Consider the following 18,246-nt stretch of genomic DNA (forward strand, 5'->3'; position numbering starts at 1 on the left):
AACTAGGGATGCCATGTTGGTGAGCGCCCGTAACTAGGGACGCCATGTTGGTGAGCGACCGTAACTAGGGGCATCCTCGAAGGGGCGGGATCTATGTGAACACGTGATTTGATGCCTGCCATCCGGGGCGGGATCCATGTGTACACGTGATAGATGTGACCCGCCATCCGCTCACAGACATGCGTCCTGGCCCCTATGCAGAACAAGGTTGCCGACCCCTGACTTAACGAAATGTGCCGTGAATTAAAGATCTTCTCCAGCAGCTTGTCGGCAGTATCAAAACTAACAGTGTACAGTGCTGAGGGAGTGGTGCAGAGTGAAATATTGAGGAGCTACCTGTAGGCCCGAGACAGCTAGTTTAATGGGAGCTGGATGGAGCAATGTTTTCCAGCTGCATAAAGTGTCTGTAAAGCAACCAGCCAAATTGTACCTGAGTAGTTAACCCTTACTTGTTATCTGGATTCTTGCTTTCACATTGTATAACGTCATTCAGTTGATTAAATATGATGGCACACAGCACAATTGTAAAGGCAACTTGTTCTCTTCACATGTACAAAGGTCTCCTTTATTGCTACTGTTATGGAATCAGGATCGTGTCCTGGCCTCCGGCGCTGCATCCCTTACCCTCCCATATCTCTAGACTCCCTGTCCCCTGACTGTCAGTGTGAAGAAGGGTCTCGACCCGGAACGTCACCCATTCCCTCTCTCCACAGATGCTGCCTGTCCCGCTGAGTTACTCCAGCATTTTGTGTCTATCTTCACTGCAAGGCTGCAGCTCTACCGCTGCGCCACCCAAGGTGAAAAAACGAAGACCATTCTTCCTCAGATCCACTCCAAATATCTTCCCTCTCACTCTTAACCAATGTCATATCTTTTTTTCTGCAACCTCTGTTTAGCAGACGTTTCCTCCTCTTTGGCCTGCCTATGCCACTCATTATATTGTGCATCTCTATCAAGATATCCTGACTCAGTCCTCTCTGCTTCAAGGAAAACAAACCCAGCCCATCCAGCAGAAACAATGAACTGCAGATGCTGGTTTACAAAAATATGAGTTGGGAGTAACTCAGTAGGTCAGGCAGCATCTCTGGAAAACATGGATAGGTGACGTTTTGGGTCTGAAGAAGGGTGCCAACCCAAACGTCGCTTCTACACGTTCTCCAGAGATGCTGCCTGACCCGCCTAGTTACCCCAGCACTTTGGGTCCAGCCCATCCAATCTTTCCCCGTAAATTTACCACTACATCCCGGGGTACAATAGACAATAGGTGCAGGAGTAGCCAGCACCGCCATTCAATGTGATCATGTACAGATACGAGCTGTACATGATCGTGGAAGGGTAGAGGTACATCCATTGAAAGACAGGAACTATGCAAACAGACAGTGCAAATGCGTTTCATTTTAAAAGTCTGTATTCTTGAGGATATTAGTGGAATTGGTTGAATGTCTGAATCCTGGCTTTGTTTGAAATAAATTAACAAGCCAAAGACATGTCATGGGAGAAAGGAGCTTAAAAACATAGCTTTACGGGTCTGTCCCACTTGGTGATTTTTTAGGCAACTGCCGGCGACTGTCATAGTCGTAGCAGGTCGCCGAAATACCGGCGACAACCTACGTCATCCCGGCGACAACCTACGGCAGCACCTACGTCAGGAGGAGTCAAGCTACGCTCATTAGCGTCAAACCCACTGTCGGCGGCGACCAGAAAGACGCCACGACATTTTGCGCAACTGAGGAGACGACTCCCGGCGAACATGTGGCGACAAACTAGTCGCCTGTAGTTGCCTAAAAAGTCGCCTAAGTGGGACAGGCCCATTTGGATAGTTTTACACCAGCAATAAAGGGCGATATCGCTGCCATCAAACCTACCTGAAGAGAATGTGCAGGTAAGAGCCTAGGCCTGTTAGAATGTGCCACCACGCATGAAACTGTGTCATGGCACCAAAGAGATGCAATGGTAACTTTTGCCTGATGGTCCTGAGGAAATGAAAAAAAAAACTTTATTACATTTCAAGTCTTATACTGCATTTTAACCATTTATCTTACAGGAGCCAAAGATCGACACAAAATGCTGTAGTAACTCAGCGGGACAGCCAGCATCTCAGGAGAGAAGGAATGGGTGGCATTTCGGGTCGAGACCCTTCTTATGACTTCAGTCTCGACTCAAAACGTCACCCATTTCTTCTCTCCAGCCTGTCCTGCTGAGTTACTCCAGCATTTTGTGTCTATCTTTGGTTTAAACCAGCATCTACACCATCTACATACACATCTCACAGGAGCCGATCTGTACAGAAGTGCAGTCCACCGATGTCAATGAGACCGTCAACAAAGAACAGTTGGCAACCAATTGCAAATGGAAAGGTAACGCAAACATATCAGCACAGATTATTATTATTACGTTTGACATATCGCAGCAAAAGTCTACGCAAAGATTTAAAGAAAGCTTGGAAATAGAGCAAAAAAATCACATTTTATCCTCCTATTTTGAGCAGTAAATACATCAGCTATATTCTCAATCCCATTGTGCCCAACACAAGTTTGGAGCACAGAAGACTAAAGGGTGATTGAAGGTGAATAGGTAGGGTGAATGCAATCTTTCTCCCCATGAGCGTTTAACAGCACTGGACCTGTACTCGTGGAGTTTAGAAGGATGAGGGGCGACCTCATTGAAATTTATCGAATAGTGAAAGGCTTGGATAGAGTGACGTCATTTGAAGATGGACACAAAATGCAGGAGTAACTCAGCGGGACCGGCAGCATCTCTGGAGAGAAGGAATGGATGATGTTTCGGGTCGATACCCTTCTTCAGTCTGAAAGAAGGGTCTTGACCGGAAACGTCACCCATTCCTTCTCTCCAGAGATGCTGCCAGTCCCGCTGAGTTCCTCCTGCATTTTGTGTCTATCTTCGATCTTCTTGGCCCCGCTCTGGGAGTAGGAGTGGGGGTGGATCCGAATCCACAACGGCCGTGAGCCCCAGGCCGAACTTGGCGATCATTTACCTGCTTCTGCTGCTGTTGGAGGTGAGACGTTGCGTCCTGCCAGGGTCTTGGGCCTGTCCCACTTTGGCCGTCAGTGTAGCTGGGACATGTTGGCCGGTGTGGGCAAAATGGGCTGAAGGGCCTGTTTCCACACTGTATCACTCTATGAAATGTTTAGAGGGATGAGGGGCAAACACAGGTACATGGGACTAGCTTGAATGGGGCATCTTGGTTGGCATTGACGGGTTGGGCCAAAGGGCCTGCTTCTGTGCTGTACGACTCTGTGGCTTGGGAAACATCCATTTATGGATGACCATTCTCTGATTTCTCAGACTACTGACATGAACAATGACTGCTTGGATGATGTGTCTGGATTGAGTGGCAATATCAATGGAGTTGATCTATGTCAGAATTGGCACCTTATAGATGTCAAGAGAAGTAAATTGTCAAAAATGGAAAACCCCCCATAAAAGTCAGGAAAAACGGGAGGGGGTGGAGGGGCGGTACGGTGGATGAACCGTGCCGCTAAATGGGATTTGGATTTATATAAACGGTTCCTTGATGGTGGGCACAGATATAGTAGGCTGAAGGTCCCGTTTCTGGCTGCTTCATGAATGAATGAATAAGTTTATTGGCCAAGTATGTACACATACAAGAAATTTGCCACGGTGCTCCGCCCGCAAGTAACAACACAACATATGTAACAATTAAGAATGACACATAAAACATTAAACATTAATAATAAAACATTACAGTTTAAACGTGAATGAAATAAAATACCAGAGCAAAATGATACAAAATGCTACAGACTTTTTTTAGTTATGTAGTCTGTAGCCTCAATGATTCTAAGTTATGTGGCACTGTGAGAAGTGTATAATCCTAGAGTACGGGAAACACCCATTCAACTCAATCATGTTTATTCAGGTCTTTCAAAGAGTGACCCTTTTAGTCCCATTCTTGTGATCTTTCTTCTTCACCATCACACAAACCAATCGCCCTTCCATTGACTCCATTTAGACCTCATGCTGCCTCGGCAAGGCCAGCAGCATCATCAAGGATGAGTCGCACCCTGGCCACTACCTCTTCTCCCCTCTCCCATCGGGCAAAAGGTATGGGAGTGTGAAAACGCACACCTCCAGATTCAGGGACAGTTTCTTCTCAGCTGTTATCAGGTAACTGAATCATCCTACCACAACCAGAGAGCAGTGCTGAACTACTATCTACCTCATTGGTGACCCTCGGACTATCTTTGATTGGACTTTGCTGGCTTTACCTTGCACTAAACATTATTCCCTTATCATTTACAGAGAAAGGTTGAACAAGTTAGGGCTTTATTCTTTGGAGCGCAGAAGGTTAAGGGAGGACTTGATAGAGGTCTTTAAAATGATGAGAGGGATAGACAGAGTTGACGTGGATAAGCTTTTCCCACTGAGAGTAGGGAAGATTCAAACAAGTGGACATGACTTGAGAATTAAGGGACAGAAGTTTAGGGGTAACATGAGGGGGAACTTCTTTACTCAGAGAGTGGTGGCTGTGTGGAATGAGCTTCCAGTGAAGGTGGTGGAGGCAGGTTCATTTTTATCATTTAAAAATAAATTGGATAGTTATATGGACGGGAAAGGAATGGAGGGTTATGGTCTGAGCGCAGGTATATGGGACTAGGGGAGAATACATGTTCGGCACGGACTGGAAGGGTCGAGATGGCCTGTTTCCGTGCTGTAATTGTTATATGGTTATATGTATCCATACACTGTAAATGGCTCGATTGTAATCACGTATTGTCTTTCCGTTGACTGGATAGCATGCAACAAAAAGCTTTTCACTGTGCCCCGGTACACATGACAATAAACTCAACTGCTACACAGCTTTTCATTTAAGTATCTAATCATTTCTGCCGTCCAAAAGTCATCACTGAATCAGGTTCCACCAGAGTTTAGGGATGCAATTCAGATCACTGTCATTTACTGTGTAACAAAATAAGTTCTCCCCCCATCCTCTCTGATCATTTTGCCAATTACCCACCCTCACTACTTGACTCCATCTGAAGTCTATCCAATGATTTTTGGAAGATTCCTACAACTTCTTTGCTTTTGTAGTTCGTGCCTCTCTTTGCAAAGCCAAGGATTTCATCTTTGCCTCAGAGGGTGATGGAGGCAGGTTCTCTGGATACTTTCAAGAGAGAGCTAGATAGGGCTCTTAAAGATAGCGGAGTCTGGGGATATGGGGAGAAGTCAGGAACGGGGTACTGATTGTGGATGATCAGCCAGGATCACATAGAATGACGGTGCTGGCTCGAAGGGCCGAATGGCCTACTCCTGCACCTGTTGTCTATTATCTTGTTTTCAAGAGAGTTAGATTTAGCTCTTTGGGCTAAGGGAATCAAGGGATATGGGGAAAAAGTTGGAACGGGGTAGTGATTTTGGATGATCAGCCATGATCATATTGAATGCTGGTGCAGGCTCGAAGGGCCGAATGGCCTCCTCCTGCACCTATTTTCTATGTTTCTATGTGATTGTTAAAAAAATTGTCAGATTAACTTGAATGGTCATCTATAATATAAATGTTCCAGGTATCTCTGTCTCGCTTGGTTGGAGATACAGCATGGAAACAGGCACTTCAGCTCTCCGAGTCCACGCCGACCACTGATCACCTGCTCACACTAGTTCCATGTTATCCCAATTTCTCATCCACTCTCTACACACTCAGGCCAATTTACAAGAGAGCCAATTAATCGACAACCACCCGCGTTTTTGAGATGTGGGAGGAAACCGGAGCACCTGGAGGAAAGCCAGGTGGTCAAAGGGAGAACGTGCAAACTCCACACAGACAGCACCCAAGGTCAGAATCGAACCAATGTCTCGGGCGCTGTGAGGCGGCAGCTTTACCAGCTGCGTCACTGCGTCACCCGCTGAACTGCGGTGTCCGGGTACCATTTTTAAACGATTCTACTCTCATAACCCTCAGCGAGAAGGGAAAAAAGAAAGGATTTGCTTTCTCCTTTTCCCTTCTAGCTGAGGTTTATGAAAAGTAAATTGAAATTCAGTTTGAAGTTTAGTTCCACAGTTCTGCTGGAAGCAATTTCATCCTGTGCCCATGCCAGGCATCATACATATCTCAGGAGAAATCTGTTAGCTATCCACTGTAATTGACCTACTTGGTGGATATTGGAATAACAATACCGCATTAGATCTGCCTGCCCCAAAGTAGAATAAAAATATACCTTAAATTATCACATAAGATGTTGTCCACATTCCAGAGAATAAAGCCCATCAGAAATACACCTAGAGATGTGTAGGCAAGAGGCCTCAGCCACGGGTAGACCCTGAAAGAAAAATAAAAGTCATAATCTTGGATCTTGTAGAAACATAAAATTCCTAAGGAATTGGACAGGCTAGCTAGTTGGGGGAGTCCAGAACCAGGGGTCGCGGTTTAAGAATAAGGGGTAGGCCATTTAGGACTGAAATGAGGACAAAACCTATTCATACAGAGAGTTGTGAATCTGTGGAATTCTCTGCCACAGAAGGCAGTGGAGGCCAATTTACTGGATTTTTTTCAAGAGAGTTCTCTCTTCTGGCTTTAGCTCTTTAGCCATGATTGTATTGAATGGCGGTGCAGGCCGAATGGCCTACTCCTGCACCTATTTTCTATGTTTCTATGAAAGCGAGTGCTCTGGCATATCCTGATCCTAGAGGGTGCTTACACTCCAAGGTATTTCTGATGGAATCAAGTACGGAAATCAATTTATATGAAGTACGACCCTAGACATGCCGGAAAGGTAAATGACCGGATAGATAATGTTGGTGTTGTTCCTTCCTAATGCTACATTGCTTCCATCTGAAGCAAAATTTTACAAAGTTGCCACGGAACCTTCAATGGATTCGTGAATCATGGCGGAGATTAGCACGGGGTAGTTGGTGTTGTCAATAAGACAACAATCTTATAGAGATAGTGCGCGGAAACAGGCCCTTCGGCCCACCGAGTCCGCGCTGAGCAGCAATCCCCGCACTTTAACTCTATCCCACACACTGAGGCCAATTTACAATTATACCAAGCCAATTAACCTACAAACCTGTACATCTTTGGAGTGTGGGAGGAAACCGGAGCAGCCAGAGGAAACCCTGGAGATCACAGGAAGTACGGACAAACTCCGTATAGCCTATGTAGACTACATGTAGACAGCACAACATAGTCAGGGTCAAACCCAGGTCTCTGGAGCTGTAAGGCAGCAACATTGCTGCTGCGCCACTGTGCAACCTATTGAATAGCTGTTGGCTTTCCCAATGAAATGGCTTCAAATAATTTTCTAACCCATTGTTACATCTATCTCCGGAAAAGATCTGAAACAGAGAATCTAAATAAAGATCACGACATTTGGAATAATTTCAAGGAGATGAACCACCTTTTACTACAAAGAAGATGAACGTCTTTTACTACAAACATTAATCGTAGGCTACCCTCGGTCATGACTGACCATGGGTGATGCATCCTAGTTGTTGGCTGCTTGCTCCAAACCTCAGCTAGAGCAGCGTAGCTTATGGCTGAAGAGACCAATGCTGGAGTGACAGTCTCTGTTGCAAACATTAAACCGTTAGATTAAATGCATAAGTTCGTAAATGCAAGCTAATCAAGCATTCTTAAACCAGATTAAAGCTCGGTAATAACAGAAAGAGCTAGAAAAATACTCGGCAAGGTAGGCAACATCTGCAGAGACAGAAATAGGATGGGTGTTTTAGATCAGTGGCCTTTCATTCTCCATGGATACTGTCTGACCTGTTGAGTATTTCCAGAGTCTGCATTTACTTTTTGATTTTCAATTAAAGTTGGTTAGAGTCATAGAATCATACAGCATGGAAGCAGGCCCTTTGGCCCAACTTGCCCATGCTGACCAGCATACCCCAGCTATACTAGTCCCTCCTGCCTGTATTTAGTCCATACTTTTCTAAACCTATCCTATCCATATACCTGTAGAATTTTTTTTTAATGTTGTGATCGTATCGACCTCAACTACAGATTGTACGTTCTCCCCGAGGCCTGCGTGGGTTTTCTGCGGGTGCTCCAGTTTCCTCACACACTCCAAAGACATACATGTTTGCTGGTTAATTGGCTTGGTAAAATTGTAAATTGTCCCCAGTGCGTGTAGGATAGCGTTAGTGTGCGGGGATCGCTGGTCGGGGCAGACTCGGTGTGCCGAAGGATCTGTTTCAGCGCTGTATCTCAAAACTAAACTAAACTTCAGAGGAAAATTACCCAGCAGGCGGATGGACTCACTCATGGAAGGACTATAAAATGGAACAAAGAGCTCTACAGGGCTTGAATGGACCAGCCAAGGGTCAAGCTGACCAAACTAATGCTGAAAACAAAGAAGAAAACAAGCACACACAATCACTAGGAGGAATAATATTTTGAAAACTGCACTCAGTATCAAGTTTTATATACTTAGTGACTTCAATTATATTTATTTTCTTATTTATCTGCTCTTTTGATTAGTCTTCGTAACCTCGACGAGAATCTGAATTCAAGGACATTGCCTTTCTCAATCTAATTTCACCTTCCTGCACTACGTTTTAGTCCCTTGATGAATGTGATATTAGATTTAAATTCTACCTTCTGCCCTGTCTAAGATTACTTAAACTACACTAGACCAATAAAATAATCAAAGCCAAAATGACTTAACAGAAATCCTGATTGCATGTTGTAACTTTGTGTATCCTTTGGAAACCCTTAAAGCATTCATTTATGTATAGGTCCACCACCGATTATCTGGCACGGCACCCATGGTTTCAGAGTCTTGCTGGTTTATCCGTTGGAGCAACAGAGGTCACGGCCTCGGGGGGGCGAGATACCAGGCTGCAAAGTCGGCCTCGAAAGCCGGCTATGGGAACGGATCTGCCGGCTCCAGCTGGGTCGGAGTTCCAAAGCCCCGGCTGCAGGGGACAAGCTCGACCCGGTGATCGGCTGCGGAAGTCGGATATGGGAACGGATCTGCTGGCTGTGGCCGGGTTGGAGTTCCAGAGTCCTGGGCTCTGCCCTGTATCTCTATAAGATCCGCGCTGTATCTCTATAAGATTGTTGTCTTATTGACAACACTAATTCGACCCGCCGTTTGGTTGAATCGCGGAAGTATCAATGAGGTCGAGATCGGCCGCCTCACCCGGCCTAGGCGCCACATTTTCGGGGGGAGTTCCGTGAGGGGGATTTCAAGTGCGCTCTCGTAATTTTGATTGGATTAAAGGAGGTGCCGGACTAGCCAGTTGCCAGAAAATTGGTAGTGGACCTGTACCACACAACTCTAATAATTAAATGCTGTGTTCAAGTTAGACTTACCATGTGACAATATATATTGATCGTAGGACTAAACAGCCAACTAGAAAACCATACATAACCTGAAAAAGGGAAATGAAGTTAGGATAAGTACACATGGATTAGATCACGGAACACGGAATATCACATACAACACGGAATATCACATCTCCACACATATATGTTGGATACGCTGGGTTAAAACAGCTAAAGAATTCAATCAATCCAATGGAAGCATAGACATTGAGCCATTCTGCATCATGGCTGATCCCCAACATAGCCCTGATGTCCTGTGGATCTGCCTTGATCTTAAATATATTCAGCAATAGACAATAGGTGCAGGAGTAGGCCATTCAGCCCTTCGAGCCAGCACCGCCATTCAATGTGATCATGGCTGATCATCCTCAATCAGTACCCCGTTCCTGCCTTCTCCCCACATCCCCTGACTCCGCTATTTTTAAGAGCCCTATCTAGCTCTCTCTTGAAAGTATCCAGAGAACCTGCCTCCACCGCCCTCTGAGGCAGAGAATTCCACAGACTCACAACTCTCTGTGAGAAAAAGTGTTTCCTCGTCTCCGTTCTAAATGGCGTACCCCTTATTCTTAAACTGTGCCCCTGGTTCTGGACTCCCCCAACATCGGGAACATGTTTCCTTCTAAACTTGGTCTCAACAACCTTCTCATAGTCAAGAGTCTAGTACACAGCACAGAAACACGCTCTTCAACCCACCACACCTATGCTGACCATCTAGTATCTATCTATACTGCAAATGGGTTCTCAGAATGGGTTCTTTGATTAGTACGGGCGTCAGAGGTAATGGGCAGAAGGCAGGACAATGGGGTTAAGAGGGAGAGATAGATCAGCCATGAGTAGACTTGATGGGCCGAATGGCCAAATTCAGCTCCTATCACATGCTCTTGTGAACAAAAAGTGATGGAGTAACTCACAGAATGTCAGGAAGCTCTCAGAAGGACATGGATAGGTGATGATTTGGGTTGGGACTTTTTTTCAGTCTGAAGTAGTCTGAAGAAAAGTTTCACCCCAAAAGTCACCGATCCATGTCTTCCAGGGACGTTGCCTGAACTACTGAGTTCTCAAGCACTGTGTTCTAGGCAAGATTGAATTCCTATGTGACCAAAGATACAGATTCATTACATTCCAATGCACTAATTGAGAGAATCTAATAGAATCTCTGGGTAATAAACCGTTACAAGAGTGTGGACATTTTTAACCCCTTCATTGTTGGAAGTGCTGCAAACAAGGGCCCCTTTCCCATCAAAGTTCCTCCATCACCTACACAAAGTCATCATTCTGCGATCAACTGAGATTTAACATCATTCAGCTCTCCACAACCATTCTGAACAGAATCTAAATAAGGGGATCATAGACTCATGTCAATATATCAGAAGCTAAACAAACATCGAGAAATCGTGTCTTCATTATAATTGTTATTATTGTAAGATATGGGCGATGAAATTTCATTTACAATCAAAGGGAAGAAGGTTAGCTTTGTTTATGTAGATTAAGTATCGGCAGTTTATTTTGTAACTTCATTATTGAGCGCAGGGCCTATCTAGCAAGGCCAGCATTTGTTGTCCATCGCGGCAGCTTGCTGTGTCATTTGTATGGGTACAAGTTGGGCATGCTGGCGTGAGGTCACACTGGTACAAGCCAGGCTCGATAAGGATGACGCATCTCGATCTCTGAAGGGCATCAGAGATGAAGTCAGTTTTTTTTTTAACACTAAGTTATGAATAAACAGACACAAAGTGCTGGAGTAACGCAGCTAGTTAGGTAGCATCTATCTAGAGGGCCAGAGGGCATAGGTTTAAGGTGGAAAAATATTTAATAGGAATCTGAGGGGTAACATTTTCACACAAAGGGTGGTGAGTGTATGGAACAGGCTGCCAGAGGAGGTTGTTGAGGCAGGGACTATCCCAACTTTTAAGAGGCAGTTTGACAGGTACACAGGCACGACAAGCTTGGAGAGATATGGACCAAACGCGGCAGGTGGGACTAGTGTAGCTGGGATATGTAGGCCAGTGTGGGCAAGTTGGGCTGAAGGGCCTGTTTCCACACTGTATGAATCTATCTCTGACTTTAATTTAGTTCATTGTCATGTGTATCGAGGTACAGTGAAAAGCTTTTGTCGAGTGCTAACCAGTCAATAGAACGACAAGATGATTACAATCAAGCCATCCACAGTGAACAGATACATTATAAAGGGGATAATGTGAATAAAGTTTAGTTCAAGATAAAGCCAGTGAAGTCCGAGTAAAGAGAGTCCAAGGGTCTCCAATGAGGTAGATAGCCGTTGAGGACAGCTCTCTAGTTGTTGGTAGGATGGTCAATTGCCTGATAACAGCTGGGAAGAAACTGTCCCAGAATCTGGTTTTCACACTTCTATACCTTTTGCCCGATGGGAGAGGGGAGAAGAGGGAGTGGCCGTGGTGTGACTCGTCCTTGATTATGCTGCTGGCCTTGCCAAGGTAGTATGATGCGTGTCTGGAGAACATGAATCCAAATGAACCTATCCATGTTCTCCAGAGACGCTGTCTGACCCGCTGAGTTACTCCAGTACTTTGTGTTCTATGCAAAAATCTTAAATGGTCAAATTTAAAAGCACAAGATCAAAATGTATATTGCATTACACACAAAGTTTAATGCTGATAAGTGTGAGGTGCTACATCTTGGCAGGACAAATCAAAATAGGACGTACATGGTAAATGGTAGTGAATTGAGGAATGCAGTTGAACAGAGGGATCTAGGAATAACTGTGCATAGTTCCCTGAAGGTGGAATCTCATGTAGATACGGTGGTAAAGAAAGCTTTTTGGTGTGCTGGCCGTTATAAATCAGAGCATTGATTGTAGAAGTTGGAATGTAATGTTAAAATTGTACAAGGCATTGGTGAGACCAATTCTGGAGTATGGTGTACAATTTTGGTCGCCTAATTATAGGAAGGATGTCAACAAAATAGAGAGAGTACAGAGGAGATTTACTAGAATGTTGCCTGGGTTTCAGCAACTAAATTACAGAGAAAGGTTGAACAAGTTAGGTCTTTATTCTTTGGAGCGCAGAAGGTTAAGGGGGGACTTGATAGAGGTCTTTAAAATGATGAGAGGGATAGACAGAGTTGACGTGGATAAGCTTTTCCCATTGAGAGTAGGGAAGATTCAAACAAGAGGACATGACTTGAGAATTAAGGGACAGAAGTTTAGGGGTAACATGAGGGGGATCTTCTTTACTCAGAGAGTGGTAGCTGTGTGGAATGAGCTTCCAGTGGAAGTGGTGGAGGCAGGTTCGATTTTATCATTTAAAAATAAATTGGATAGGTATATGGACGGGAAAGGAATGGAGGGTTATGGTCTGAGTGCAGGTAGATGGGACTAGGGGAGAATAAGTGTTCGGCACAGACTAGAAGGGCCGAGATGGCCTGTTTCCGTGCTGTAATTGTTATATGGTTATATATAAAGTAACTGCCCAAATAGACACAAATTGCCAAGAATTGGATTGTTGCTACAGGGTGGTGAATCTGTGCAATTCTTTGCCACAGAAGGCTGCAGAGGCCAAGACAATGGATATTTTTAAGGCAGAGATAGATTCTTGATTAGTACGGGTGTCAGGGAGAAGGCAGGAGAATGGGGTTAGGAGGGAGAAATTAAACAAATATTTTTAAGTCTGTCTTCATCGAATTAGACAAAAATACATTGATGCTGGAGGTGCGGGGCGACACAGACACAGGTTCGATCCTGAACTCTGACGCTGTTTGCGTGGAGTTTGCACGTTCTCCCCGCGACCATGTTGATTTCCTGCTGGTGCTACATTTCCTCCCACATCCCGAAGACATGCGGGTGTTTAGGTTAAATGGCCTCTGCAAATGACCGCAAGTGTTGAGGGAGTGGATGATAAAGACGGGATAACACAGAACTAGTGTGAACGGGTGATCGATAGTCGGTGTGGACTCAGTGGGCCAAAGGGCCTGTTTCCATGCTGCATCTCTAAACTAATCTAATTAAATAAAAGAAAGTAGTATTAGTAAAATAAAGTGCTATTAAATTAAACTAATAATGAACTTAACTAGCAGAGAAGTTAATGATCCAGTAACAAATAAATCCCACGGTTATCATTATTTGACCTCACCGAGTTTTGAAAAGAGTTTGTTCTGGGGCATAGCGACCAGTTTCCAAAATCTATGAAATAGTTCCCACAAATTGGAATGTACCAAATATGATCCACCATTTAAGAAAGGAGGGATAGAAGCCACCAACCAGACAGCTTAACATTAATAATTGTGAACAAGTTGGAATCTACTATAAAGGATTGGATATCATGGTGGCAGCACGGTGGTGCAGCGGGTAGAGCTGCTGCTGCACAGCGCCAGAGATCTGGGTTCGATCCTGACTACGGGTGCTGTCTGTACGGAGCATGCAGGTTCTCCCTGTGACCGCGTGGGTTTTCTCCGGGTGCTCCGGTTTCCTCCCACACTGCAAAGACGCACAAAGTTTGTAGGCTAATTGGCTTGGTATGAATGTAAAATTGTCTCTAGCGTGTGTAGGATAGTGTTAGTGTGCGGGGATCGCTGGTCGGCACGGACTCAGTGGCCCAAGGGCCTGTTTCTACGCTTATTCTCTAAACTAAACTAAATTAAACCTACATTTTAAAAAGCACATAGGTTTGTAGGATAATTGGCATCTGTAAATTGCCCCCAATGTGTCCGGAGTTGATAAGTGGGTTAACATAGAACTAGTGTGATTGCGTGATCGATGGTCGGCATGGACTCAGTGGGCCCAAGGGTCTGTTTCCATGCTTATCCCTCTACTAAACTAACTGCACGACACAGCTCATTTCATATAACCATCTCCCATAGAAACATAGAAAATAGGTGCAGGAGTAGGCCATTCGGCCCTTCGAGCCTGCACCGCCATTCAATATGATCATGGCTGATCATCCAACTCAGTATCCCATCCCTGCCTTCTCTCCATACCCCCTGATCCCTTTAGCCACAAGGGTCACATCTAACTCCCTCTTAAATATAGCCAATGAACTGGCCTCAACTACCTTCTGTGGCAGAGAATTCCACAGAATTCCACAGATTCCTCCCTCTGTGGAAAAAAGTTGCCTCCTCCCGGTTTCCCTCATACTTTATTCCCTCTCACCTTAAACCTGTGCCCTCTAGTCATTGATTTCCCTTATACTGGGAAAAAGGCGCATTCACCCTATCTAACCCCCCGCACCTTTATAAGAACATCCCTCAGCTTCCTGCTCTCCAAGAAATTGCTCTGGAAGGTTAGATCGCACAGGATCCACGGAGAGATAGCTGAATGGATAGCAAATTGGCTCCATGGAAGGAAGCAGAGGGTGATGGTGGAAGGTTGCTTATCGGACTGGATGCATGTGACTAGTGGTGTGCCTCAAGGTTCGGTGCTGGGCCCGTTACCGTTTTGTCATCTACATCAATGATTGGGATGAGAACATACAGGGCAAGATTAGCACGTTTGATACAAAAGTGAGTGGTTTTGCAGATAGTTCCAAATCATTGGAACTATCTGCAAAATGTATTTTGGGACGTTAAACAAAGGTAGGATCAACACAGTCAATGGTAGGCCTCTAGGTAATGTTGTAGAGCAGAGAGATCCAGGAGTATAGGTGCATGGTTCCTTGAAGGTCGAGTCGCAGGTAGATAAGGTGGTCAAAAAGGCTTTTGGCACTTTGTCCTTCATCAGTCAGAGTATTGAGTATAGAAGTTGGGAGGTCATGTTGCAGTTGTATAAGACGTTGGTGAGACCGCATTTAGAACATTGTGTTCAGTTCTGGGCACCATGTTGTAAGAAAGATATTGTCAAGCTCGAAAGGGTTCAGAAAAGATTTACGAGGATGTTGCCAGGACTAGAGGGTGTGAACTATAGTGAGAGGTTGGGTCTCCATTCCATGCAGCGCAGGAGGATCTTATAGAGGTGCACAAAATCATTAGAGGATTAGGTTGGGTAGATGCACAGAGTCTCTTGCCCAGAGTAGGGGAATCGAGGACCAGAAGACACAGTTCCAAGATGAAGGGGAAAAGATTTAATAGGAATATGAGGGGTAACTTTTTCACACAAAGGGTAGTGGGTGTATGGAACAAGCTGCCAGAGGAGGTAATTGAGGCTGGGACTATCCTATCGTTTAAGAAACAGTTAGACAGGTGCATGGATAGGACAGGTTTGGAGGGATATGGACCAAGCACAGGCAAGTGGGACTACTGTTGCTGGGACATTGTTGGCCGGTGTGGGCAAGTTGGGCCGAAGGGCCTCTTTCCACACTGTATCACTCTATGATTCCAAATAAAGTTCTAGCCTGCCCAGACTCTACCTATAGCTCAGGCCCTCGAGTCCTAGCAACATTCGTGTAAATCTTTCCTGCATCTTTTCCAGCTTAATGAAGTTCAGGCACTAAGGTCTATTTATTAACATGCAAGGAAAGAAATTATGGCCAGTGTGCCAATAAGCAAAATAAAATTTAGTTAACAAATGCGTTGAGGGGGAAGGGAAAGCTGAAAGAGTCACGCTTGATTAAAGATATCTTTATTAACAGCAGTTGATTGATTCTTATCTACGGGTTAACTCGTAAAGCAATAATGTCAGCATATGAAAACATTATTTGAGCCCAGTTGGATCTAAGAAGAAAACAATTCTTTATTACTGCTTCTTGCCGTTCTTTAAACAAAACTGGTGCCCCAAATGTTTCTTTCCCATGAAGATAATACCACTTTAAATATCTAGTTACACACTGTGACCGGCAGATAACCTCAGCTGCCGGCAGTGTCTGGCTAGCTTAAATTGTGAGTCCCCTTAAGCCAGCAGATGTCAAATTAAATAAGATTATTGAAGTGCCTAAGTGTATTTAATTGGGAACACAGTCAAACTCTCCCACAGTTTGTCCTGTCAGGTGATTTGAGCTATTCTCAGAAACAGCAATGATAACATGCCTGGAGATTCATACATAAAATGAGACACTCTCAGATTTGGGTCGTGGATCGCAAATACCAACACGAATACTGCAGGGCAACTTGCAAGCTGCCATACCTGGAGCAGCTCATGTTTCAGCCTTTAACGGCGGAGCTTTGGGCAAAACAGGATTTGAGTTACTGCCTCAGTCTCAAGTGCGTACTTGGGAAGCAGAAATGAAAGAACAAAATGGGGCCGAATAGTGGCGCTGCAGTAGAGTTGCTGCCTCACAGCGCCAGAGACCCAGGTTCGATTCCATCTACGGATGCTGTCTGAGGTGTTTGTACGTTCTCCCCGTGACCCTGTGGGTTTTCTCCGGGTGACAATAGACAATAGGTGCAGGAGTAGGCCATTCGGCCCTTCGAGCCAGCACCGCCATTCAATGTGATCATGGATGATCATCCCCAATCAGTACCCTGTTCCTGCCTTCTCCCCATACCCCCTGACTCCGCTATTTTTAAGAGCCCTATCCAGCTCTCTCTTGAAAGCATCCAGAGAACCGGCCTCCACTGCCCTCTGAGGCAGAGAATTCCAGACTCACCACTCTCTGTGTGAAAAAGTGTTTCCTCATCTTCGTTCTAAATGGCTTACCCCTTATTCTTAAATTGTGGCCCCTGGTTCTGGACACCCCCATCATCAGGAACATGTTTCCTGACTCTATTGTGTCCAAACCCTTAACAATCTTATATGTTTCAATGAGATACCCTCTCATCCTTCTAAACTCCAGAGTGTACAAGCCCAGCTGCTCCATTCGAGAAGGGTGCTCCAGTTTCCTCCCCAACTCCAAAGACGCACAGGTTTGTCGGTTAATTGGCTTCAGTAAGTGTCGATAGCTTGTAGGATAGTGCTAGTGTACGGGGTGATCGCTGGTCGTTGCAGACTCAGTTTGCCAAAGGGCCTGTTTCCACACTGTAGGTCTAAACTAAACTGAATTAAGTATGTAGGAATTTCTTCTGCAGTTGTATAGGGCTCTGGTAAGACCACATCTGGAGTATTGTGTCCTAATTTGAGGAAGGACATCCTTGTGATTGAGGCAGTGCAGCGTAGGTTCACGAGATTGATCCCTGGGATGGCGGGACTGTCATATGAGGAAAGATTGAAAAGACTAGGCTTGTATTCACTGGAGTTTAGAAGGATGAGGGGTTATCTTATAGAAACATATAAAATTATATTAGATGCAGAAGAAATGTTCCCAATGTTGGGTGAGTTCAGAATCAGGGGCCAAAGTCTTAGAATAAAGGGGAGGCCATTTAAGACTGAGGTGAGAAAAACCGTTTTCACCCAGAGAGTTGTGAATTTGTGGAATTCCCTGCCACAGAGGGTAGTGGAGGCCAAATCACTGGATGGATCAATAACCCATGCCTGCCTTCTCCCCATATGCCTTGATTCCACCAGCCCGTAGAGCTCTATCAAACTCTCTTGAGTTAGATAGAGCTCTACGGGCTGGTGGAATCAAGGGATATGGGGAGAAGGCAGGCACGGGTTATTGATTGAGGATGATCAGCCATGATCACAATGAATGGCGATGCTGGCTCGAAGGGCTGAATGGCCTCCTCCTGCACCTATTTTCTATGTTTCTATGAAGGAGCTGCAGATGCTGGTTTAAAATGAAGATAATTTAGTTCATCTTAAATTAAATTAAGATAGATTAGGTTTAGGTTTAGTGATACAGGGTGAAAACAGGCCCTTTGGCCCACGGAGTCCGTGCCGACCAGTGATCACACCCTATGCTCGTTCTATCCAACACACTCGGGACAATTTACGGAAGCCAATTAACATACAAACACGCAAGTCTTTGGAACGTGGGAGGATACCCGGAGCACATGGAGAAAACCCTGGCGGTCAAAGGGCCTGTGTAAATTTCCCCTTGTATGTAGAAAGTGGATAGAACTAGTGTGAATGGATGATCTAAGGTTGGCATGGACTCCGTGGGCCAAAGGGCCTATTTACGAATGAATTGCTAAACTACACTAGTTCAGCAAGACTT

At 45.0% G+C, this 18,246-nt stretch overlaps 1 protein-coding gene across 3 annotated transcripts in view; it reads right to left on the reverse strand.

Annotated features, from left to right (window-relative positions):
* acer3 (alkaline ceramidase 3) overlaps positions 1-18,246 on the reverse strand; it is a 192,005-nt gene that overhangs the window by 27,110 nt on the left and 146,649 nt on the right. For all 3 annotated transcript variants that reach the window (XR_004412413.1, XM_033023385.1, XM_033023386.1), the window contains exons 7-9: positions 9,299-9,357; positions 6,195-6,296; positions 1,866-1,973 (exon numbers count right to left, since the gene is read on the reverse strand). Coding sequence is in view for 2 of the 3 variants with exons in the window: in XM_033023385.1 (XP_032879276.1) it covers positions 1,866-1,973; positions 6,195-6,296; positions 9,299-9,357 (269 nt within the window). In the remaining variant the exon portion in view is untranslated. The remainder of the gene's footprint in view (positions 1-1,865; positions 1,974-6,194; positions 6,297-9,298; positions 9,358-18,246) is intronic.

Source organism: Amblyraja radiata, chromosome 6, assembly GCF_010909765.2.
Source record: "Amblyraja radiata isolate CabotCenter1 chromosome 6, sAmbRad1.1.pri, whole genome shotgun sequence".
Taxonomy (NCBI): Eukaryota; Metazoa; Chordata; class Chondrichthyes; order Rajiformes; family Rajidae; genus Amblyraja; species Amblyraja radiata.